The sequence below is a fragment of the Alligator mississippiensis genome, chromosome 3 (assembly GCF_030867095.1).
Source record: "Alligator mississippiensis isolate rAllMis1 chromosome 3, rAllMis1, whole genome shotgun sequence".
Taxonomy (NCBI): domain Eukaryota; kingdom Metazoa; phylum Chordata; order Crocodylia; family Alligatoridae; genus Alligator; species Alligator mississippiensis.
In genome coordinates this window covers 126,859,668-126,886,507 of record NC_081826.1, presented here as the reverse complement: position 1 = coordinate 126,886,507, position 26,840 = coordinate 126,859,668, and the positions used below count along the sequence as shown (strand labels likewise).

General features: G+C 44.2%; 1 protein-coding gene across 1 annotated transcript; it reads right to left on the bottom strand.

The window, feature by feature from the left end:
- Positions 1-411: 411 nt before the first annotated feature.
- LOC102574877 (leukocyte elastase inhibitor) lies at positions 412-10,299 on the bottom strand. Its single transcript, XM_019498463.2, has 6 exons — positions 10,226-10,299; positions 9,389-9,511; positions 8,762-8,879; positions 7,581-7,723; positions 6,293-6,463; positions 412-5,288 (listed from the first exon to the last, which is right to left on the bottom strand). Exons 1-6 carry the CDS (start codon positions 10,232-10,234, stop codon positions 4,884-4,886), a joined length of 969 nt encoding a protein of 322 aa, XP_019354008.2. The 5' UTR covers positions 10,235-10,299; the 3' UTR covers positions 412-4,883.
- Between the last annotated feature and the right edge of the window lie 16,541 nt (positions 10,300-26,840).

Genomic DNA, 26,840 nt, shown 5'->3' with positions numbered 1-26,840 from the left:
TAACATTTATATCAGAAGACGCATTTATATATTTTATTTATTGTATTGCAAGCATATTATAATATAGAATGTATATAGGAAGACACATATATACATTTATATATTTTTATAAAGACAAGACACTATGAAACACACACAGAAGTATGAGGGGAAGGTAGCTGACAAGCCTTCAGGGAGGGGTGGAAGAAGGGGTAGAGGGAGAGGTGTAAGTCCTTCCTCCCAACTGAGAATGCAGCCTCTTTCCTACAACTGACAGGGATGAGGCTTCCAGAAGCAGCAAGGAGAGGGGAGCAGTGCCAGTGCAACTGCCTGTGCCTGAGTCCATATCCCTCCAAGAGCACCAGCTATAGCCTTCCCCCCCCCCCACCGCCACCACCATGATAACGAGCAGCAACACCAGCACCAGCATGACAGTCTTCTCCACCCCCATTTCACTTCCCATGATGGGCCTTCCAGTGCCAGAGGAAGAGCTGGAGCTGGATCTGAGTACCATAGCAAGGGAAATTCTGGGGAAGGAGGGGGAATCATCTGAGTTTGTGCTCCACACCCCTCAAGTTTCTCCTAAAGCCAGGTCTCCTTCACCAGAAGGCACTTCAGAGGAGACTGAGGCAGAGGTTGCCCTCCTGTTGCTGTGCCTCTGCCTGCTGAGGAGGGGGAAATTGCAGCATCCACACATGCACCCACAACCCAGAAGTGAGTGGGTAGTGTGATCTGGGATCATTTTGAGCTGGCAGATGATCCCACATACGCTATCTGCCTGCACTGCTGAGCCAAAACCAGCCGGGGCAAGGGAACAAAACACATGAGCACCACAGGGATGCAGATGCATCTCCGCAGGCAGCACCCCCTTGCCCTTGCTCCTCCTCAGCCTGGCATCAGTGGGAGCATGCCAAAAGGGAAGTCCCCCACTCGCTCCAAAGTCCCTGTCTCCCCAAAGCAGAGGCAGGCCACTGTGGAACAGTGGGGGAAAGGCAGACAGAAAGGGGGGGGGGAGGGAGGCTTGTTGCAAGGGCCAGCAAGATCACCCGGAGCACTGGGGAGTTGGTTGCTGTTGGTGGCCCGCCCTTCTCCTTAGTTGAGTGGCCAGGGTTCAGGCGGTTCATGGTGCTCGTGACCCCATTGTACCAAGTGCCCGCATGCACCACCTTTAGCAGGACGGTGGTGTTCTCCCTGTATGAGGCATGCAGGGAGTACTTGAGGGAGGAGCTGCACAAGGCAGGTCCATAGGTAGCCTTACACTTCACCTTGGTCATCTGGAGCAGCGGGGGTGGAGATCATGCCTACCTCTCCCTCACAGGGCACTGGTGTGACCAGTCAGGCTGTCGGTGGACTCTCCTTCAAGCTGAGGTGATGGATGAGTTCCACACGGCAACAGAGATCATGGGGGCCATGAACCACTTGGTGCAGGGATGGTTCATTGGGTAGGGCAAGCTCACCCATGGGTTCATGGTTATTGACAATGGGAACAATACGGACAAGTTCCACCTCGTTGTCAGGGACACCTTGGAGGGGGACAGAGCTGCCAGTGATGGTGCCAGCACCACCAGCAAGCTCATTTCAAAATGCAGGAAGGTGGCAGGTTACTTCCACCACAGCATCAAGGGGGACAAGATGCTGCGGGACAAACAAGCAGAGCTGAACATCCCACAGCACAAAATCATGCAGGATGTGGAGACTCAGTGGAACTCCACATACCTGATGCTCAAGAGGCTAATGGAGCAACAGAAGTCCATCCATGAGATGGCCATGCTCGGGGAGATTGGGATCAGCGGCCCCTTTAACAGAGCTGAGTGGGATACCATCTCCCAGATCTTGGTGGTCCTCAAGCCCTTCCTCAAGGCCACCGAGACCCTCAGTGCTGGCAATGTCCTCCTCAGCCAGGTGATACCTGTAGTGAGGGAACTTCAGAGCCAAATGGAGAGCTTCCAGGCATCAGTGTTCCTGGCTGGGGCAAACCGTTGTCACCAGACGTGCAGGAACTGCTGAGGCAGCTGAAGGAGGGCATCAGAAAATAGCTTGATCCCTTGTGGTCTGGTATGGTCCACATGCTGGCCACCATGTGTGACCTGAGGGTGAAGAACTGTGTACGCAGCAGCCAAAGCCTGAATCAATGGATGGAGGTGCTGGCGAAGAGAGTCAGGGAGGCAGAAAAGCAGAGGCGGGGGGACGTGGAAGAGGGGGATCCACTGTCCCATGCTAGCACACCATCCACCAGCCAGTCTCCTCCTCCACCACAGGCACTGCCAACATGGGCCAAGGTCATGGCTTCCATACTGGGGACCAGAGGCACCAGACCCCACCATCAGGCAGGTAGCGCTCAGGCCTTGGTGGCTACCTATCTTGACGAGGACGTGGAGCCACTGCTGTGCGACCCCTTGGCCTACTGGGCAAGCCACAGCCAGTTTTGGCTGGATCTGGCCACAGTTGTCTGGCAACACCTGTCTTCTCCACCGACCTGTGTTCCAAGCGAGTGGGTGTCCAGGGTTGCTGGGGATGTAGTGACACCCCACCACACCTGCTTGGATCCTGGTTTGGTGGAGCAGCTGGTGTTCCTCAAGGTGAACCTCCCATTGCTGGGGTTCCCCAAGCTCCATATGCAGACAGTGAATGCCACCCTTCTCACCCCGTCCACACCTATTTCCTTTTTCCATTTTTTAAAAACCATTTAATGTCCCACTCAGAGCTGGAGGGGACACTCACTGCATCACCCAGGGGAAGAACATGTCTCTGCTGAGCTCCTATGCCAGGACAAACTTGGAGGTATGGGCTGGGATTATGGGGAAGGAGGAGGCCCCAGGTCCTGGGCATGATCACTAAAACTGCATTCTGCCAGGGTTGGGAGGCCTGGTGGGACTGCTGGCAGTGCAGCAGCCCCAGAAAATGCCAGGACTGAGGATCCCCCTGGTGAAAGGCGGGTGGGAGGCACCATAACTTCCAGCCACCACACACACACACACACACACACACACACACACAGACACAGACAGAGAGTCCTGGATGGGGAAAGCCCAGACCTGTCACGTCTTTGACAGGCCTGAGGGTTGCTGGTTGCAGTGCAGTTGTGAGGCTCCAGGTGGGCTCAGCTTAGCTGCCCGGGATTTCAGCTTTCAGGTTGAAAAACCCTTGGTCCGGAAGTACCTGCAGTTAGAGAGAGAGAGAGTGTGTGTGTGTGTGTGTGTGTGTGTGTGTGCTGCTCCTGGATGGAAGGAATAGTAAAGAAGTCAGAGACTGGCATGCAATGCAGGCAAGGAAGCCAGTCAGTGAAAACGGAAATGGAGGCATCAGGGGATGAGAGAGAGAGGCTGGGGTAGGGGAAAAGGGGGATGTAGCAGGCAAAATTGGAGAGGTACCTGGGGAGTCAGATATCCAGCAGGCTGTAGTGTGTCATAAATCCAATGTCTATATTGAGTCCATGAGTTTCTGTACCTAGGAGGTTGATGCAGTGCAGTTCATAGGCTCGTCTGTGAGAAGTGGATTGTAAATTCCCTTTGAGGATCGGGCCTGAGAGATTGGAGACAGGTGGTGTTCTGTGCTTGTCTTTGATAGATTTTTGGTGTGCGCTCATTCCGGTGTGCAATTGTTGCTTGGTGTCTCCACGTATTTTTCCATCAGGGCACCAAATGCCCTGATAGAGATATGTATTGTATTGTGAAGATATCTCCATACTGGAGATATTGTTGGCAGGTTTTGCATGGCTTGTCATGGCATGGCCTGGATCCATTCCGTGTGTTTTGGGCTGTAGGCAGTTGGTTTCTGCTGATGAGCTTAGTGAGGTTCAGTGCTTGTTTGGCCAGCCTCTGGCTTTTTTACTATTCCTTCCATCCAGAGGCGCCTTAACACACACACACAGTCACACGTCACAAGTTTTTCTTGTCAGCAGTTTGAGGTGCAGTTTCCCAGAAACCCCTATATCTATCTCCTTGAAACCTATCAGGCTTTCTGGTCTCCGCAGGCAGAATTTCTCACTGAAATCTGAATGTGGATGACTCTGCACTGCCTAAGAAATGTTTAAGTTATACCAGAAAAAGTCTGCTTACTATTCTCTGACAGGACCAATTCCCAAGATCCTTCTTCAAGCCTGGAGTATGACCTCTGATGCATGCAGAAAGAGGCTGTATTATCATTCATGTGGACAGGAGGAAGCTTGAGGTACTTCTACAATCACTTCTTTGCCTTCATTGGTCCTAAGCAAAAGTTTTCTATGAATGTGGAAGCCTTCCCAGGAGATGAGGACTGTGAATAGTAGGCCAAGCAAGAGGTGGTGGGCAAAGGGTGGTGATCATGGTGTAGGAGAGTCTCCATGTAGCCATTGGTATGGTGTGTGACTAGAAAACTTCATACAGCTTGAGGGTGTATATATCTGTTGAAGATCTTTCCTCTACATAAGAGAGTTCTAGTACCCCTCTTTAAAGCAATGGGGGCATGGATACATGGTTAGGGTAGTGCCAGGAATGTGAGAAAGCATTGGGTTTTATATAGGAAGGACCCCAAACAGCCAGAGATTAGGACTGCCACTCATTTTCTGGGGAAAACCTCCTCTTTTCCTCTGGCTAAAGAGGGGTATCAGTTTGGTCTCCTAATTTATTTCCCTCTTCCTCATCTTTAAAGATATGGAAGTCAGAAGTCATGATGGAGAGACAAGGGTACCAAATTTATTAGGAGATGGCTTCCCTGGTTATGTAATGATGTTATCACCAATGTGAAGACAGAAGGCAAAAACATACGGGAAGATTTTTAATTGTTTTTGGATACAGTCTCACCAAAATTCTCACATGCCAAATATTCAAAAAGACTAAAATATCTAATGTTCTTGTACTCTGGCTGCTACCATACTGTCTGTGTTTCTTAGGGCATAAGGCTATATTATTCCAAGGTGTTCTCTCTTAAGGGGAAGCACATCTGCCACAAAAGAGAATGCTGTTGGGTACGTTGTCTTTGATAAAGAAGAGGAAGGGGTGATTGGCCTTAAACTCATGAGGAATCGGCATACTTACAGGAACTGCTACACCCCCTGTAGCACCTGTTGCTTCAGTGCCCTCTTCATTAATGTCCACATAAGACTTATGGATGACCTTGGACACAATCAGGTTAGGTTCTCCTGACATTCCTGATAAATCAGCCTTCAAGTGGTCAAACAGGTCTAGCATCCCCATTGCCTTCAGAACGTTCTCAAGGTCATAGTTTTCCTCTATCTTGAATCTGGGCAGGTACACATCCACATTTTGTTTGTTCTTTTTAGCCAAGCTAGTCCATTCTTCTAGTTTCGTGTAGGTAAATGCACTTTCAAGCTGTAGGGGCAAAATCCAGAGAATTGGAAACTTATGATGAGAAGTTTGTAGAGTGTGGGTGGAATGCAAAAACAAGAGTGCTATGGATGGGCACTATTAGCATGTTGCTGCCATGACAAGAGCTGATTTAGGAAACCTCAACACTGCTCCCACGTCCTGGGCTGCCTACACACCCATTAAAGTTTCTGGTGCACAGGCAGTCTAGGAGTGTTGGAGCTCTGTTGTAGTAGTGTTCTAGGCATAGAGTTATCACATTCAGCATGCTTATTATTAATTATAGAAACCAATGGATCACTAGAACATAGTTTACTAATGGAGCTGATTGAAGAATAGGAGCAGGAAACTTTTCCAAACAATTTTTAATCCTTTCCTATGTCGTGAAACATAATATCAGTTTTTCATTGAATGGTGAAAACTTGCTACCCAGATTGAAGGTTGCTCAAAAATTAAAAAATTAACATATTATTCCTAGATTGGTATTTAAATTTCATATTTTCAGCATTTTTGTTAAAATTTCAATTAAACTAACATTTTATCATGTGTTTGTACAGTGAAAACTAAAATAATTGTATACTAAGGACTAAGTATTGCTTTCAAAAACTTTTTTTTGTGACCTTTTTTCCTTACTGCACTTGACACAGGCATCTGGCTCACTTCCTCTTGGGCTTTTATGTGGGTGTTTTTCACCTGGGCAAAATTCCAAGGACATGGAGCCCCACTAAGGTAGATGGGAATCCAATTAAATTTGAGTGATCAGGTCAAGCTCCTTGTTAAATGGTGACTTAATGAAATGTGTGCTTCATGTTTCAGGAACTCAACAAAAACATGGCCTGTATAGGCTTGTTACTTATCCTGCAATAAAGGGAAAATTATGAAGGTCTATTATTGTCTGTTATCTTCTACTGGTACTGTCCAGATAACTGAAAACATTCAAAGGGATTGGTAAAACATGGCAGTGAATTCACAGACGCTTTCACACGGCCTGACAGAAATAGAGGCTTTACCTGTTCCAAGCCAGTAGAGTTATCCTTGATGTCTTTTGGCAGAAAAATGAGCATACTCAGTTCTTCTGTCTTGCCATAGGGGAGCTCAAGCATGTCTACCTGAGGTTCCTCTATGATGGCCAGGTTGTATATACCATTCTGAAACATCATCTGCACATTCTTGGTCTCATTCTGTAAGAGGAAGGACAGGTGTAAAGAGAAGTAGGAAGGATGGACATTCCCTCATCCAAATTCTGTTTACCAGAAACAGACAGATCAATTGAGCCTAAGTTCTGTTTCTAACTTGGTCATTTGGGCAAGATTTAATACCAAAACTGGCAGAGCACTGTCTTGGAAATAGTCCAGCATTATCTTTTCTACAGCTAGTGCCTGTTCAAGGGTAGTTGCCATGGTGCAGCTGCACCCTGTTTCTCTACACCTTGCATGTACAGTTTGCTCTGAGCTTACTGCCTGGTCAGTGCTGGCTGCTGCTGCATTTGTACTGAGCTCATCAGCTGATCAGAGCAAGATCTGGAACAAGATGCTGCTTTTGCATGGCTCCAGATCCCAGGGAGTGAGTGCCTCTGCTGTTCACCCTTACCTACCTCCTCTGCCATGCTTCCTCCCCTGTTCCCTGTGAATTCAGCAGTAGAGGAAAAGAGGGGCTGAGTAGCAGTGGCAGTGCTGATTCCCTGGTCTCTGAGACTGCATGAAAGTGGTGGCTCCCACTTGTGTTCATCCCAATTAGCTGATGTGCTCACAGAGCTCACTACATGTGGGGAGCTGGGACAGAAGGCCAGGCTAACCAGATAGTAAGCTCAGAGCTCACTGCACATCTATAGCACAGTCAAACAGGGGCATGGTCTCAACCTACCTTGTCCTGCTCTGGGATCTACAGTACACTGACCTCCTCTTTCAATTCTTGTCAGGTAAAGATCATAACAATCACTAGAAGCTCTCCTTTCCATTCTAACGAGGGCAAAACTGTTTTGTCCCCATGAAGTTTTCCCTTACTAATCTTTTATTCCTAAAAAAAAATTCTAGTTGGCCAATTCCCTGTAATCAATTAAGTCTCCTTTTTGCATATCCCACTGGAAGCCCCAGAGGAGGTCTCATTGCTGAGGAATGAATGCTGGAGTTATCTCCAATGCAATCGCTATTAGTGCTAGCAAATTCTCTTACAGTTTGGTTTGGGGCAAACTCTTACTTCAGAGGTTCACTACATGGTGAGTGCAAGCTTTCCTCTGCTTTTTGTAGAAGGAAAGTAAGAGTAGGGCTCCCTTCACCTTAGTCCTTGACTATACTGTACCTTGTTCAATCGGAAAACTGTTTCCTTAGTGTTTCCTTTCTTAAACTTTACTGTCCAATTGCCTTTGAAGTAGATAGCATTGACCAGCACTAGGGCAGCATCATGACTGATAGAGTCAGGAGGGAACAGCTCTTGGATTTTACCTTTAAAAATGTTGAATTTACATACATTAACATATTTCACACAGATAATCCACTAGAGCTGATTTGTAATAATTCAGGGGTCACTGATGGTGAAAACAATCTTGAAGAGAAAATAGATGCATTTAAAAAATCAATTTTAAGCAATGTGATGCCTCCAAAGCTTGTGTACAGATCCTCCCTGCCAAGACCAGGCCAATTGCCAAACAACAGATTTGCCCAGTGCCCACTCACTCCTGCCCCATTTGTGTGTAACCCCAGCTCATTCAGATCAGTCAGAGGTGGCAGGGGTGCATGAACCCCCAATACTACTCTTAGGCTCACAGGAAATATCCTGGGAGTCGTGCTGAGGTGTGCACTATTTTCATCTCTCTAGGCCAGTGTTGCTCAACCATTACACAAAAGGGCTGTATCTGTTCCATCTGCACCTGGATTCAGTCAGAGGCGATACAGCCAAGCAATATTGATTGCTACCACCCTTCACTACCAACAAATTTCCTGACCTGTGAAGAGTCCCACTGGCTGCATGCCATGGTTCTGTGGGTGGATTTGGCCTGTGGGCCAGAGGTTGAGCACCCCTCCTCTAGGTCACCTACTCTGCCTAATTGCCAGGCTTGGCTGGTGGGCAGAACAAGAGTGAGTGAAATTAATGTGTTACTCAGCAACTGTCCATGGCTCTGCTGGGAGGCAGCTTAGACATATCTAGAAAAAACCTCTTGAACCTGTATCTAACTATCCCTATCTAACTTTCTAATGTTAACACATATACAAAAATATTTTGGATTACCTGAAAACAAACCTTGTTAGGTTGACAGAAATGGGGAAAAAAAATCACCATCAGGCACCCTATCCCTATCTGGATACCATATTCCTCCTAGTTTTCATACGTGTTCATCCTAAGACCCAGTGGTGTAACTGGGCAGGGGCAGGAGGCAGAATAAGGGCAATTGCCCCAGGTACCAACTTAATGGGGCAAAAGAAGGCAGCTGCTGCTGGTCCCAGGCACCCAGCCACATCCCCATGCAGTTGTCCTGTACATACCATTTGTCTGATTTTCCACCCAGGAGTTAATCTTTCTTCTGGTCTCTTCTAGAGCGCTGCTGAAGTCAACAACTTCCAGCTCAGCATGGTACAGTGTCTCTGTGCACCTTAAGTATTGCTGGAAAGCAGGAAAAACAAATGTGTGTCACTACAATAATTGGGTCTATAACTTCCTATGTTCAAGACACTTCCCTATTGCACCAGAGCAAGAATGGAATAAGGGTAGAGGGTGAGCCACAATCTGAGGCTGTGCCAGTGTAAACTCCCACTTTCTACACATAGACCAATTAAAAGAAAATCTGTTTTAAAACCTATTTTTCTAATCACGTCAGTTTTTTGTGTCACCAGTTCTATTAGCAGCTCTTACAGTTTTCACTATGCAGCTCAGAACTATCAAGAAAAATGTGGCAAAGGCCAAACCAGGGGATACTTTTTATTCCCCTACCCTTATAATTAGATATCTATCAGGGAAGAAAACAGGGAAAGACGAATAAATATGACTATGCTATAGGACATCCTTTTGGAAACATAATCTCACTATGCTATATTGAATAAATCTCACTATATTTCAGGATATATAATAAGTCTGTTGAATTCATTACTAGCATGGAGACTATTGCAGCTTACCTGAAGAAAGTGAAAACTGTTTGCTCCGTACAACCTGTTGGCAATGCTTAGAGAATAATCAGTGGTGGGCTTGTTGATTGCTGAGTGCCTCGAATGAGAGTGGACTCCTCCATCTTCTTCACACTGCAAAAAAATTATTATTATGTCTTTAGCAAGATTGGCCTTTCATCTGTGAAGCTAAATCTGATGTAGGATACATACCTCCCTGCCAAGAAATATGCCTGATACTCCCAGCTAAATTGTAATAGACTGAACACGCTTTCTTTCAGAGAATTTGATACTCCACAGCTCCAGTGCAATGTCCCAGCATAAATATTCCTACCACAAATCTCATAACCAACAGTGATTGGTCCTTGACTGCAACTTCCTCTGCATTTATTCTTTCCCTATAGGAGTTAGGCTTCTCTACCCCACTACTGCAGAGCAGCATTTAACAAAAAGGGCCTACCTGTAGCCATTGTGCCAAGATTCATTTTCCTTTGCTAAAATGCTTGGTGTCTAAAAAATGGTCTTTCTATGGTGATCCTTCTTAGCAGTCAAGGGTCCAGTAAAAGGAGCTTCAGCTATGGTCTATATCCCAGTGAGTTAGCTCCATCTCCCCCTTTCAAGAAAAGCACTTTGTTCTTGCTGATAGTCTTGTCCATTTTCCCCTTCTCATGTTCCAGCCAAACATTGCAAACAGCAAATGATAGGGTTTATTTGTGGGAAACTGTGGCACATAATAATACAACTACTGGCCTTATTCAGTGTGAATATAGGGGTATTAGAAGTTCAAAAGACAATCTACTCAACTCTACTATGTTCTCTGGAGAAGAGAAAAGGTCAACAATGTTTTACCTGTGGCATTGCTTCTGAGCTACCAGGTTTCTCAGTGCTTCCAGAAGCAAAACTGAAAACTTCATTGAAGTGAAGCGCCTGCAACATAAATGCTGGGTGACCACAGTTATAATTACAGTAGTTTCAAAACAGGATTTTGAGGCTGGATTGGAGGGCCCTCGGCACATTTTAGCCAGTTTACACAGGACGGATAGGGAAAGCTAAGATCTCTACCACCACTGATGGTGCATTTGACCAGACAGCAGAATTTCCCAGAGAGACCTTGCGGAGGGTCAAGACCTGAGGAATTTTGATTAGCCATTAGGAAAGAAAAGAACACCCTAGAGGGACCTCATCAACAACCACTTAGCCAGATCTGTCAATCAACAAGCTTCCAGTGAGGATCCAGTGCCTCCAGAGCATGGGAATGCTGAGGGCAGTGCTGAAAGGAACAGTGACTTTACTGTGCAGACATATATCAGTGAGGACCTTAAGAAAGAACTTGTGCCTCTCAGATGATGTTTCCTTTATAAGGTGTGCAGCAGATAATGGGTTAAGGCTTCAGATGGAGGCTTTTAAATCTGACAGCTGCTATTCACATCCTGTGCCATGTTAGAACATTTTGGGGTCCCCCATATTTTCGACTGGACTAGTAGGAAATGATGATACTTTCCTCACTTGCAGAGCAAGGGAGACCTACCTTTTCCATTTCCTTGGCTGTATTGCCTCTGGCACCGAGGTAGACCATGGCTAGGGCAGCGGAGATGCTCAGAGGGGAGAAGAACATATTTTCATCTCTCTGTTTTTCCTTGATCACCACTTTTAGCAGGTCAAAACAGAATTCAGAATTGGCTTTGCTGAGAGAGGCCATGGTGAAATGATGATGCCTAGGACATGAGAATTAAAGTGCGTCTCATGTTCATGTGCAAATTACATCTGGCCCATTGCCAGTCACCCGAATGAAAACGTATATGAATCATTTCTCAATAATAATCTAAGGCTGGCTGTATGGGCAGGTGAAGCAATCAGCATAGCTTTCTTATTGTGTATGGCATTATTTTCCTCACAGAGTTATTTTCAGTCCTGATTCACTTCCATTTCTTGGTCTGTCTTGTTCCCAGGCTTGTGGGTACGTTGCATAGTACTAATTATAATCTGAATGTATACATGACACTATCCAGTGTCCCCAAAGCCCCACAAAATGCTTTATAACCTGAAGTGGAATTCCTGTCTCAGGAAGCTGGTATAATTTTAAATCTGGAAATAGTGAATAAAAGTCTTGCATTTTTAACTCAACAGCAAAGTACCTCTCTGTCGGTAACATATTCCATCGATATGCCTTAAAAATCTTTCTAAATTACATTTTAATTATAATCACAATTATTGCTACCTATCAATCTCCAAATTCCCAGGCAAAAAATCTGTCATTTCCCAGACAGGGACATAACTCTTATTCTTACCAAATGGGACCTCAGCTCATCTCCTTGCATTTGAAACAAAGCTCAAAATAATTTTTTCTTTAGGCAGACACCTCCACATGCCTGTGTTTACAAGCATTGAGAGTTGGAATTTGTAGTTTTAGAGTCACTATGCATCTTGCATCCAATCCAATAGCACTTGGCTTCCTCTTCCATCTTGAATGATGTGCCAGATGCTCTGCAGATATTTGCCAGTAGTGGAATAAGCACTAATGTAGAATCACCCTCTTTTTCCTTCTGATTAGAAACATTAGTGGCACCAATACAGATCCAGCCACTGGTGGAAGTGATAGGGTATGCTCTTCTCACCCCTGACACTCCTGTGGGCACTCAAGGACTGTATTTGAAAGTAGCTCTGAGAGAGAGTCCCAAACTGTTGCAGTGCAGGGAAAGGGCTATATTTTCTGCCCTGGCCACCTATGGGGGTAGCAGGGGGCTGTGCCTGCTCCCAGGAGTGTCTTTGACAGGTACTGTTCCAAAACCAGCTCCCACTGTGGCAGCATTGCCAACTGTTCCCAAGTCAACTGCTGCCAGTTGGATTGGCTCAGCTCCTCTGTCCATCAGTTAGGTGTCAGTAGAGCCAACCCTTTATTCATTCTCTTGTATTTGCCCCCTTCTGGGATTTGCCCCCTGCTCCTGGGGAAAAAAAACTCAGAAAGAAAATACCATCTCTTACATCCTTATACATGGAGTCAGATTCTGGTGGCTCATCAAGAAGCAGATAGTTAAGTCCCCATTTAGTTAATCTTCTGCATCAACACAAAGAGCTTTTTTTATTAGGCATAAGAGTGTTCTGACTGGAGATACTTAGGCAAGTTTGTATTTCCACTAGTATGCATGATCATTCCATTTTCCCAATGACATTTGCAATGAAAAATTGGCCACACAAATGCCTTCGGATGAGTGGAGCTGTGAATGCCTGCAGAGATACTGTATAGTTTTATTCATAAGAATATTTAAGACTATTCATGCACTACCTCTGGGGATAGTTATGTACTTTCATATCTCCAAGGCTTGTAATACTGTCTCCCAGAATTAACAGAAAGAGCAAATAAGTGTATTGGCAAAACTCTCTTGTTAATCATCCACAAATGATCTTCAGGCAAATGTGTTGGTTTTTTTCAAGCAGCAGATGTGCTGTGTAATTCCCAACAAGAAACAATTTCTCGGGTCAGTAAAATAGAATGAAGACACCAGACAATCATTGTCTGGAATGGTACAACCAGCAGCCACCTATTATTTCCTTTTGAGAATCCAAATCCAAAGTTCACTATTAATTTGCCTGAAGTCATCCCAATAGTAACTAAAATGTTAAAGATAAAGTAAAAGAAATATTTACCTTCTCTGGTCAGTTGTGTTTCTAAAGACTCGTTTGCAGTGTTTGGTTTGGTGCTTGGTGGAGTGCTGAAATATAAAGCCATTGCCACTCCCACGAGTGGGAATGTAATTGTTATTGGAAATGATTCATCTTGTTTGCTGCTAGTAATGAGATAATTAGAGGGAATCCCATGGAAATAATATAGAAATGAAATCTTGGTCACCTTTTATATTTTTTTAGAAAAGGCAAAGAGTTCTTTATAATAAGTTTCTATATGCTATTGTTTCATGAATAACATTAGTTACTGGCTGTGTAGGATGTTACAGAGGTAGTGGTTCACCAGAGTGATCTGACTGCAAACATGCATCTATGTTTGCAAGGCTTATACCTTAGTTCTCTCTTATATTTGTGTGCATCTTTCTCAGAAGACAAGAGAGAGAAAGAAGCATAGAAAGCGAGAAAATAATATTGTGGAATCATTACATTTAACTAAGGATTTTGGGCCTACTTCACTGTACTTAGCACTGTGATACTGAGGATTCTGGGATGTTTCGAAGCACTCATGTTTCTGCTGAAGATATAGAAATCCTGCTGCTTTGTGGCCCTAGCATTATAATCCTGTGATTTTATTTATTTATTTATTTTGGTATAACTGTTACCTAAAATACTTCTCTCTTTTGGTTATAAAAACCTGGTTGAATTGTTTCTATGGAGGTTTTGTTTTTTGTTTCCAAAAAACATCCCCGTATCTACTAAGTCTGCCTCTGTGGTATCTCCCTACATTGCCTGCAGTGATCCTGGGAAGATATGGGAAAGACGGAGAGCAGGACAGAAAACAAGTCTGGGGAACACACACACCAAACACCATTGGAGGGAAGAACTGCTATACTGGGTCAGAACAAAGGTCCATTCTTCCCAGTATCGTGTCTCCACTACTAGAAGGTAATGGACGCTTTAGAAGAAGATATGTATAGAGCAATCCATTCCTGGTCAGACCCTCTGTCAGGAGTAGTAGGTTCAGGGATGTTCTGAATATGAGGTTGCATTCTGGACTGTTTTGTTTAGCAGGTCCCAGTGGTTATCCCTGCTATTAATTTTGCAAACTAGTCTTTGAACCTGTTAATAATCCCAGCCTCCAGCAGATCCTGTGGCAATGGGTTCTGCAACCTAATTATGTGCTGTAAAGGGAAAAAAAAAAGTATGTGTTTTAGCCTGTTGTGTAACAATTTCATTGGGCAGCCCCAGTTCTTGCATTAGGAACTCAGGACTGCCACATCTCTCTCTTGTTCCTCATGGAAGTTTTTCCCGCACTCCCCTTCCAGGTCTTTGGGCAGTGGTTTAAGTATCCAGGTGTTCCTTTCCTCTCCCCATGTCTCAGCTCTCTCTGCTCTTTTGTTAAAGCAGCAGAACCCTGGGTCTGTGACCTGGGTGTTTCTCTCTTTCTGTCTCTATGTCTCTCCTTTCTCTTACATCACTCTGACCCCTGCCCATTCCTCTTTCCTTCTCCCCTGGGTTCAGTAACAGGATTAGGGTTCTCTGTTACAGTTCCCCATTCATTTTTCCACCCCATTCAGGTAGACCTCTACCATGTACCCTGTTTCTCATCTCTTCTCCAGCTAAAAATTTGAAACTCATCAGCATCTCCTCTGGTGGAAGCTGCTGTACATACCTGATCATCTTTGCTATGTTTCTCTGTTCCTTTTCTACTTTTTCTGTATCCTTTTTCAGAGGGAGTAACCAGGACTATACTCAAGATGTCAGCACACAAGATGTCAACATCATACTGTTTTGTTTTGTTTTGTATTCCTTACCTAATGGATCCTTACATCATAGTTATTTTGTCTGCCACCATGCACCAAACCCATGCGTTTAAAGAACTATCCACAAAGACTCCAAGATCTTTTTCTGCGTAGTAGCAGATAATTCACAGCCCATCATTGTGCATGTATAGTAGGGGCTTCTTTTCTCCTTGGGCATTACTTTGCAGGTCTCAATGTTGAATTTCATCTGCCATTTTATGTCCCATCACTCCATTTCGTGAGATCATTTTGTAACATAGCACTGAAAGTTGGCAGAGATGGTATAGCTAACGCATAGGATAAAATCAATGGTTCAGTGTGGCTGCAGGAAAATGTGAGTGTGTCTCAGGTCAGATCATGGGTACTTCTGAAATGTTCCACAGTCTCAAAGTATGAGTTTTTCCCTTCTTCTCATCAGTAGGCAGTGATCAGACTAGTAGACGTGTGCTTGTGAGGTGCTGCACTGGATCTGTGTCACTTCCTGATTTATTGCATTTTTGTATATTGCAAGTACCCATAAAAATAACCATTTTCTACTTACCTGCATTGACAACCTGTGTATCACATCCTTTACTGATATAAATAAATTAATCACTATTGACTTTCTTTGACCCAGGCTGATTTTACGATATGGAAGAGTCTAGCATTAGGCCTTTACTAACATGTTAATGCCAATTGACTTTAGCCTATGAACTTTAGCTCACACAGTCATCCCAATGAGTTTGAGTCACCTACAGTTTTCCAACCTGGACAGCTTATTTTGGGTTTTGCATGTTGTGAACCTGGAAACAGAACTGACACTGATGAAACACTAGCAAGATGAGTACATGTCCTTACTAAACAACATATTCAGGAAATGCATTTCAATAGCTGAGCAAGCAAATTGATGAGTTCAGCATTTTTGTTGAGAACGCATTCCCTTCTTAGCCCTTGAACATCAAAAAAGTGGTGCAACCTGTTCTAGTCCTGGCTTGTTCTTTATCTCAGATGAACTGAAGTTCCAGGCAAGTAGTTCTATGTACTCCATAAGATTGCGCATTTATAAATAGTTTCTTTACTTTTCCAATGCATGTCAACTGTGCTCAACCCTCATCAAAAGTGGATAATCAGATTCCTTATTAAATGTAAGTAAATAGGAGAGGGTAACTCTGAAAATGATACTCACAAATGCATTTCCAAAATACCAACATTTATTAGGAGCACCCATTTGTCTACTTAAGAATAATGAAAGGAAGGTGCACAAAGTGGCTTTGGTTAATAAAATATCTTTATTCAGGATACTATTGAAGTACATGCTAAGTTTGGAATTTGTTCTGATTCCGTCACAAAGACTGAAGTGTATGGCTAAGACCTGTCCTGACTCGGGATCTTTTTAGTGTAGTTTTGTCACCATTTGATAGCTTTTAATACCATTGTATTCTTTTTGATTCCACTGTATGTAACTGTATACACACATGGCTTTACATTCTAATTAGTTATTATTTCCCTATCACTTTCCCTTTATACTAAAACCCAAATTAGGCATGAAGATTTTATTCAATGCTTTGGCTATTGACAGCCAACTGTGTAGACACACAGAGGTTATAAAAATTAGAGTCAGAAGTGAAACACCTCTGCGTGCTTTACTAAAGAATAGCTGCTTCTGATCTCTAGAGCTCTATTCTGAGGTAATCATTTTTTTCCAGATGTTGTCTTTGAAAGACTACTGACTAATTAGAATTTTAAAATGGCATGAGAATCTTTAGGGGATCCAACAACTGAAATGAAGTCATGTTATGACACTTAGAAAGTTTTAGGTTTCCTGGTGGGAAACAACTGGACTCCTAATCAAATGATAGCCGATTTAAAATTATTTCTTTAAATACAAAAGCAACAACGGTGTAAGAGTTGTAAATGCAAGTGTGTGGTCTAACGCACAAAGTCTCCACAGCAAGCCTCTTTTCTGCAGGATCCTGTGTTAGTAGACATTGATGTCACTACGTCCATACTCTCTCTTCTCCTACACATGTTGAGTATTGCCTTTCTCTTCAGTAGTCATTCTAATATCAGAGGGCTTACATGGAACAGAAGCACTACTCCAGAAGGTGGTAGGGGTATAGCTACAATAGTAGGAACCAGGAGTCTGATGCTTTGCTCCTTTGTGCTGGATTCTATGCAAAATATATGACTTGAATCTATATCTATATCTATTGATAAAAAATTAATTGTTTTATTTTAGTTCTAATTACATAGAAGCACATGCAGGCATTTGCCATGCTGCTAATTTGCAGGGTGGTGGGTTTTTTGACACTGGGATCTCTCAGTGTGAAAAAAAAACAGGTCAGAAAAAAGCAGGGTGGTGCATGTGATGGTAGCATGTTCCACCCAAAACTGGAGCCTGGCCAGCCAAAGTTACATTCTGGCTGCAGCCAGGCTTTGCACACTGAGATCACTGCCATTGCTGCCCCTGGGAAGACCCCAGGCAAAGCTCCTAGGGCCAGCACACTGCTGGCCCTAGTCTCCCCTACCCTACCCAGACCATTTTTTCCCACACTAACTCCACATTCAAGGGTGTGCTCCAGGGCAAAAAGGTTTGGCACTAATTTGTGCCACTGCTTTTTTCCCTGTAGCAACTTTACACCCCTGCTCATGGGGATGTGGCTCTGGTGCTCAGGAAACTTGAACAGTGATTGGCTCTGGAAACTCCAGAATTAGGTAAGAGGAAGGGAGACAAGAGACAGCTGTACCTCGTTAATCTCTTAGGAAGCCAACCTGGAACAAATAAAAGGAATATGATGTTTACTGCCAGGGACTGTGTGTGGCTGGGTGTTGAAATACTGGCAATATCTTTGCGAGTGACTGTTTCCATTTGCTTATGGCCTGTTTTGGGATTTTTTCATTTTCCTTCCTTGAAGGTAACCTACTGACCAAATGTAGCTGGTAAAATGTAGAGAGGTTACCTGGGGTTATCAGATGGCAGGCAGGTTATAATGTGCCATAAATCTAATATCTACGTTTAGTCCATGATTTTTTGTATTCAATAGATTGATGAAGTCTGCAAAAGGTGTTTTGTAAATTCCCTTTGAGGGTTAGAACTGAGGGACCAGAGAGAGAGTGATTATCTTGTAAGAAATATGCATCCACAGGTAACCAGATGTTTTTACCTTAGACCAACACAGCTTCAACCAACAACTTTGAGAAAGCATGTCCTTTGCTGTCCTTGTTCCTCTTCAAATGGCCATTCATTTACACAGTAATTCTTTATTGCATACTAACAATTCAAGGTCTGATATTTTATTTTGTGGAAAAATCCAATCTAATGGGCAGTGGGAAGAGCATGTTTGTTCCTGGCACTGCAGTTTTTGCCTTGTTTTGCATTGGATAACAATGACTGTGAAATGACAGAATTTATTGTTGTGAATGGCTGGGCACTGTTTGGTATCATCCCTGGTTTGCTGCATGCATTCGTATTAAGATTACAGAATGACACAGTGAACATAATTCAGTGGCTCTCAACCTTACTGGACTCAGAGCACCTCTCAGAAAATGCTAGCTCTTAGTTCTCACTTGTGTTTTTGTCTAAGGAAAAATTTTATAGAGCAATTTTTCTGTTGGAAAAAACCCAGAAACAGCACGTCTGAATGCTTTTTACACTATAATGCCTATTTAAAATCTCTGGGTTTATCTTGTGAATCATGTTTGCACAGCTAAGAGTGCTAACACTGTGTGGTACCCCACAGCACACTTGAAACAATCTCAAGACACCCCTGTATGCCTGGTTGAGAATCATTGACATAACTAAAGAGCATTTAATTACTATAACTTAGCTGATCAGACCAGAGAGATAGGGGACGTGCACAGGGTTTTACATACCCAAAGTATAATAGAAAAATAGAGGTCATAAAGTTGTCCTCTTTCATACCAGTCGATGACGAAGGACAACTGAACTACTCTCTACGATGGCCACCCTACTAAGAGAGTTGCCTGTTTAAGGAGCAACCAATACTTAAGTGCAAAAGCCCATGCTCTCCTGATGCTGAGGAAGGTGAAGGAGCATAGTAAGTAGGGCTGTGCGAGGCTTCGGACTGTACTTCAGATCTGGAGAAGCTTCAGATGCTTTGGCATCTGAAGCAGCATGTCCAGATCAAAACACTGGTTTCGTTAGGCTTTCTGAAGCGGTTCAGAGCTTCCAAAGTGCTTTGGAGCTGCTTTGGAGATCTTGCCATAGGGTATAATGGGGAATCAATGAAATAGCTAGAACTTTATTGTTTTTTCTGATTTGGATGAAATGTGCAGGGGTGGTAGCTTCTGCTGAGACAATGAAGCCTGCCAAGTTTCAAGCAGTTCGGTGTAGGGGTTCAGGGGGAACTGCACCCCAAATTCTTGAAAGCAAAACTTATGTCACATGTATGTGTTACACCAGTGGGATGAAAACTGCAGGGGTGGTAGCCCCTGGTGAGGCCACAAAGCCTGACAAGTTTCAATGAGATAGGTGTGCGGAGGTTTGGGGGGAACTGCACCTCAAGCTGCTGACCAGCAAAACTCATGACACAGATGACCCTGTGTGTGTTAAGGTGCAGCAGGGTGAAAGCTACAGGGATGGTGGCCCCTGCTGAGGCCATGAAGCCTGCCAGCTGTTGAGGAGATTGGTGCAGGGGGAGTCTGGGACCCTGCTAACAGGCAAAACTTGTGACATGGGTGCTTGTGCAGCTGTGTCTGTCTTGAGGGGAACTACTGCAGGCCTGGCTGCTAAGTAACTGTGTTACCAGTTACCAATCAATCATGATTCACTCAGGGACCAGCTCAATACACACTTGCTAGCTAATGTCTCCAGTTAATTAGCATCAATTAACACCTACAAAACCCCACGCTAAGGAGAGGAAATAATCAATACAGACAATCAACTGCCCCAAGACAGAGGCAGTCAGTTGCACAAGCACCCATGTCACAAGTTTTGCCTGTCAGCAGCTAGAGGTGCAGGGCCCCAGAACCCCTGCACTGATCTCCTTGACAGCTGGCAGACTTCGTGGCTGCAGCAGGGGCTACCATCCCTGCAGCTTTTACCCTGCTGCGCCTTAACACACACAGTATCACCCATGGCATGAGTTTTGCTTGTCTGCAGCTTGAGGTACAGTTCCCCCCCAAACCCCTGCACTTATCTCCTTGAAACTTGGCAGGCTTTGTGGCCTGAGCAGGGCCAACCACCCCTGCAGTTTTCAGACCGCTGCACCTTAACACACACAGGATCATCTATGTCACGAGTTTTGCCTGTCAGCAGCTTGAGGTGCAGTTCCCCCCAAACCCCTGCACCGATCTTCTTGAAACTTGGCAGACTTTGTGGCCTCACTAAGGGCTACCATCCCTGCAGTTTTCACCCCCTTGTGTTGTAACACATAGATGTGACATGAGTTTTGCTTTCAAGAATTTGGGATGCAGTTTCCCCCAAACCCTGCACCAATCCTCTTGAATCTTGGCAGACTTCATGCTCTCAGCAGAGGGTATCATGTCTGCAGGTTTTATCCAAATCAGACAAAAAACAATGAAATTATAGATATTTCATTGATTCCCCATTATACCCTATGGCCAGATCTCCGAGGCAGCTCTGAAGCTTTGGAGCTGCTTCAGCCGGATCAAAGCAGGAACCCGGTCCGGAGCTCTGGATCACGTCCCTGGCATCCAAAGTAGTTGGATCTGAAGCTGGATGGAATAGCTGCCTACTCACACAGGCCTAATAGTAAGAGGCCTGCTTGGTAAAACCACCATCTTTTTAATGACTCACATATAAAGAAATCATACAAGAAAGGGAAACGTGGCCATGTTACATAGTATGAGTATAGTAGAAGCATATGAAGGCTAAGATACCAATTAAGATACAGCTAGCTAAAGACATGAGACAACAAAAAGCATTTTAAAAATATATTAAAAATAAAAGAAAGTTCAAAGAAAGGACGAACTTTCTGACTATGAGGATGATCTAGCATTGAAATAGGCTACCTAGATAAATGGTGGAATCTTCATCCTCGAAACTTTTCAAGGTTAGGTTGGATGGTTTTAATTAGGGATGATCCTGCCTTGAGCAGGGCCCTGACTAGATGACCTTGTGAAGTTCCTTCCAGCTCTATTTTCCTATCAGCCTCTGAAAGTCTAGGTCCTTTCTGAATAGAGAAGGAAAGGTAATAATAGATAAGGCAGAAAAGGTTGAATTGAATGCCTTTTTTTAACCTCAGCCTTCACAAATGAAGTCACCAATTAGCATCAAGGACTGCAGTGAGCGGCAGATAAGCCCAGAATAGAGAAATAACAACTGCGTGTTTGCTTAGCTAAGTGGATGCTTTCCAATCAATAGGGCATGATGAACTTCAGTTTAGAGGGCTCAAGGAATTGGCTAGAGTAACGCAGAGATGTTTGTGATGATTTTTAAGAACTTATGGAGATGAAATGGTATCCCAGAAAACTGGAGAAGGTCATTAGAAAAGATAGTTTGATTAGTGGGAGAACAAGAACTTTCAAGAGGGAAGAGGATCATAAGATTAAAGGTTGGTTGTTGTAGAAGCAGAGATGTGCTAATAGGTTTTGCATATATTGTTAAGGTAAGGTCACGTTCTGTTTGTTGTCTGTTGAACAATGTGGAGTTTACTTCTGATGAGGAGTTGGACAAGGTAGGGGGTTGTTTGAAAGCCAGGAGGGGAGAGGCTGGGAATATTTCTCTCAAGGCCTCATCTTTGTCAAGTACAGGCTGTAATTGTTTGATGCTTCTCCTGATCGGTTCAAAGGTGCGGTGGGAGATGATCAGCAGAAGTTTGTGGTAACTGGAGGCTCTCTTTCTGTACTGTAGCAGGTTACTGTGAGGTATTTGGGTGGCTTTTTCAAAGATAAGGTCTATCTCTCTATGCAAGTGTCCTTGTTATATGAAGGCAGATTTCAGGTTGGCCAGGTGGGTTTTGCGAGTATTCTCTTTAGAACAGATTGAGGGCTTCACTGTGTATTATAGCTTTTTCGGTGGGCTATTCTTGTGAACTTAAGTATGGTTGTTGTTCGTTTTTGTGTATATGGTGGTTTGTAGGGTGCCATCCCAGATGTGGATTGTGGTATCTAGAAAGCTGATGGGTATCTAGAAAGCTGATGTTAGTGTAGGAGTATATCAGTGAGAATTCAATCAGGGGTTGATAGTTGTTAAACCTGTTATGGAAGTAAAAAGTAAACAAAAACTCATAATGCCTCAGCTATTGGGCATCTTGTCTCTACCTTTCACGGGCTGGACACTTGCAAGTATCTGAAGATGCAAGTCTATTAAGCTGTCCACTTCCTACTTTACACTTTTAGTGTGTAACCTATTTTCAATAAGTTTCTTAAAATGAAGAAGTATTTTCCTTTACAAGCTGGAACAAAATTCTTAAATTAAAAAGAGCATTTAAGCAAAAAAAAAAGTCTGCGTACACCTAATTATACTGTCGCACAAAATTATGGCAAGAACTTTTCTATGCAAATTTCCTCATTCAGGTACAGTTTCCAATGGTGACTTTTCAAATTGCTGTTGAATTTTGTTGAGTGAATGAATGTCATTAAACAAAATTTTTAAGACTAAGATAAACAAGAAAGCCAAGAAAGCCTTTTCAGCTACCTCTAATGTGTATCACAACATGCTCATGTGGCACATTAGACTCTTGAAATACAGGCCTCACAGGTAACAATTGCGCTGTAATTAAGAAACTTTTTTGTCCTGCTCAGCACTTGCCCCAGGGCTGAAAAAGTAGTAAGTATATATGACCAATTCATAATTACATGGATGCCGCTGCAGTTGGCTGCAGAGCTATTGCATTGCCCATGTCCAAACCTGTATAGGTGGAGTGTTAGGGAATACCTGAATTATGAAAGGCAGTAGAGCAAGCTATTCTGTTCTATTCATGGCAGCTTTGCAACCACTTATGCAGTCTGAATGAGCTTTGCCTAGTCTTAGGGTAGAGACCCCTGGGTAGCAACAGTGTCAGACTCATTTCTTCATTACCACAGGCAAGGGCAAGGATTTAGATATCTGCCCCCATGGAGGCTGTGCTAGAGGAACCAGTCTGGTGAACAGACTTGCCTTCTTGTTGAAGGTTAAACCTCCAAAACCATGAAACATGCTAATAGCACTCTATAAATTCCTGCATCTCTTTACAATTGACCAAACTCCAACACAGAACAAGCTTCCTTCTAAAAGGAGCTGGTGGCTCGTTTTTCTTTCTTGTACGCTCTTATGGCCCAAAGTAACATCAGGAAAGCAGTTTATAGGGAAATTCCCCATGATGAATACAGCACAGTGAAGGCGCTATGACTGGATATATAAGTAGTACATGTGTATTTCTTAGGGCTGTACAAAGCTTTGGTCCCTGATTCAATTCAGCGGAGATTTGGCCTGATTCAGTCGCCGAATCGCCGAATCCGAATCAAATCAGAGGACACTTTAATCTCTCCAAATCGAATTGGAACCCTCCAAATCGATTTGGAAAGATTCGGAGATTCAGACATAGACACAGCTTTAAATAGCTTTTCTACATACCTCTAGGTAGCAGGAGCTCATAAGTGCTGCGATGCTGGGGCGCATGGAGTGTCCCACAGCAGTGTGGGAGGGTCCCCAGCACGCTCAGCAGCAGACCTGGAAGTGGACCAGAAGCACTTCTGGTCCACTTCCGGGTCTGCCGGGGAGCATGGCCCGCCCCCTTCCCCGTGGGATGCTCCAAGCACCCCAGCATTGCAGCGGTCACAAGCCGCACTTGCTACCTCAAGGTTTGTAGAAAAAACTTTTAAAGCTGTGTCTATATCTGCATCTAATCTTCAGATTCGGATTTGTCCAAAATGAATCAGTGACTCCAGCTCCACTTGTCTTCTTCTCTGCAGACAGCAAGTAACAGAGGTAGGGGGTGAATCAGATATGTGTATTGGGAACCCTTGCCCTTGGACATGAGCCTGGCCTCTTGCATGCATCCACAGAGTGGATCGTAGTTCATGCCACCTCCTTAATATCTCGGGAACCCAGTTAGTCATAAGTCCCTCTAGTACCACATAGTCACCTTTGGAAGACAGAGTGGCTTATAAACTCCTGGCAAATAGTGTGGGTACTGACACATCCTCCTCTCCTGCACTGTGTGACAGTCATAGGTCCACGCAGGCTGCCCATAACATAACTAGAATGAGTGGGGAGGGATAGAGGGTCCCCTGTCATTTCTTGCACCTGGGCGTTACCCTCATTTCTCTTCTTCCTCAGACTGTCATTCATGGCTGCCAAATCTAATCTGCTTTCTCTGTGCACCGAACTGCTGATGGGAACCCAGAGACCATGTGGTTCTGCCTGGGACACAGTGGAGGTCAGTATAAGAACAAGGTAGAAAGGGGCCAATATTGTGTTAGGTCTTAAGCAGGGCCCAGACTTTGAACTCTGATCATTTGCATCTAATCCTACAGCAAGGTCCCTGAATTCTGTAGTGGCATCATTGTAACTAGGATGGGCCAAGGATTATGCCAACTGCAGGATGTATTTGGTAATCATTTCTTATTGGACCAGCCTTATACTGTAGGGATCTCAGATAAGCTTTCGGCACAAAATGCCCTTCCTCAGGTCCCAAGGAATTCTGTGATGTTCAGTGGAAGCATTGGCAAGTCTCCGGAGGAATAGGAGAATGTTTAAAACATCGGGATTTCCATTATCATTAAATGAAGAGGTAAGGGATACAATCAAGAATGCAGCCTCTGTGCTGTATTGATTTTATGCTGTTCTCTCCCTTGGTATGTTGTACACGTTTGCTTTCACAATGCCTACCTGCATTACAGGAATCTTCAAGGCTTTAGCAGCACCCTTCCAGGACATTCAGTAATGAAATAAGTAATATTGTTGAAATTTGAAATGACATCTTTAGTTAATTTGCGTTGAAATAAAAGGATTTTTTGGTTTTGTTTTGTTTTTTTTACTTTTCCCAACCGTTGTTTAAGGCTGCCTTCAGGCTCAGAAAGGGACTGCATCTTTGGTTTTTGTTCAGTTCATAATTTTCAAGTTTTCCATGGGACTATTTTGAATGCTACATAATTTGTGTGAGGCTGTTTTTCCTTACTTTTCCTATTCTTATTTCCTATTCCAATTCCATTTCCTATTCTTTTCTGGAACTGATGTGCCTGGGGATAATGCCAGACTGTATGTGCCATGGTAACCACGTGCATTTAAAATTGGATTTTTATTTTTTTTTGCTTTGCCTTTGATTGTCAATCTGTACTGTTTCGGCATGCAACCATAAGCGTGTTTGCCAGGTAAATTGCAACCACATTAATGCTGCATACCCATTCTATTTCTCCTGAGTTAGGCAACCCAATTCACTCTTCTTCTGCTCTCTGACATTGGTCCAGAGTGAAGCACTGGCCTTTGAACAGCGGCACATTGGCAGAAGCAGTGAGGAAGTGCACGGCCAGGAAAATGAGGACCTGTCGTGTCCAGTCCTCGTTGCTTTCCTGTCCTTGCTGCAGCACATTGTTCAGGGCAAAGATTGGGCTTATAAGTCACCTGTGTACCCACGCGACCTAGCCTCTACCCCCTCCTCTCTCTTTCCCTTCTCTTCTTTCTCCTATTTCCTCTCTTTCTCCCTTTCTCTTTTTTCCCTCCCTTTTTATTTACCACTTCCTTTCTCTCTCTCCCCCACTCCCCACTGGATGTAGTCATCTTCACTTACCAAGGATGAACAGCAACAACAAGAAGAAGTAGATCACTGGACAGGACAAACCAAAACTACGCTATGTCTTGGTTCTAACAAGGTAGAGGTAATGGAGATGCCAGTTTTTATGATGGTCTCTTGACTTGACACACGCCAGATCAATACTCGGGATCCCAGTATTGCGTTGTTGGAAAGGAGGGCATGAAACACAATTATATATATACACACACAAACTACACAAACACCACTATGAGTTCACACACACAAACACGCATTTTTGTGGCTGTTTGTTAACACTAGAGGGTGTTTGGGGTACCTTAGTGCCTGGGATTACTTGCAGTTAAGGTGCCTTTGGGGTAACTTGGGGTCACCTGGTACCGGAGTGGAAGCGAGGGAAAAAGCCCAGTGGCAAGGAGGAGACAGCCAGGAAACAGAGGCAGAAAGCTAAGAGATTGGGGCTGTAAGGAGGGGCAGAAAGCTGGGAGATCAGGGCTGGAAATGAGGAAGAAAGAACTGAGGGAGAAAGCTGGGAAATCAAAGAGGAGGGTTGGGCAGTCAGTAAGACAAAAACTCAACTCGGGGTTTCAAAATAAGAGTTTTATTAATCAGGCAATACACTATACAGCCCCACAAAATTATTGGTTTCCATGCATGCACGCATGCACGTATGCACACTGGTAGCAGAAGAGAAAAGGCTTGGTGGAGGGATTGGAGTCAAGGTGTGCGGGGACAGAATCCAGGTCCTTTGCTTGGGGAAGGAAGGTGGGTGATAGCTACCTATCCTGGGCTCTGAGTCGATCCTCGATGGCAAGTCGGGGTCTTCTGTAGTAAGGTGTTGTCCAGAGGGGGTCGTCGGCAGGGCCTACGGGTGGATAGGTGGTGTGGCATAGTGCTGGTCCAGATGGAGAGGGCGTCCCAAAGAAATCACACACTACCACCCCTTTTATAGGGGTGGGCTACCTGTGTCTCCTATGGGAAGGGCATGTTGAGGTAAGGACAGTCCTACTCGGATGTATAGGTGCAGATCCGGGTGTCCTCATTGTCTGGTGGGACACAATGGTGGGGTTGCTGGTTTTTGTAGGGTCTTTGTCTTCCAAAAGTTGGGTTCCTATAGGTTCTTTATCTTACAAATGTTGGGTCTTGTCTCTGTTCCTGGGTGAGGTCTGTGGTTCCTGGGTGAGTCAATGCAAAGGAATAGTCCGGTCGTTAAGTTGATGGTCCAGTCATTGAGTTGATCATTCAGTAGAGGCCTGCTATCATTATACCTCAAGCACCCTCATTCATTCCCATTCATCTGGGAACCAATTTACATGAGACTGGTTAGACATGAGTCACAGTTACAACATACTATTCAATAGGTTATGCCTGGGGAAAGGACACAAGAGG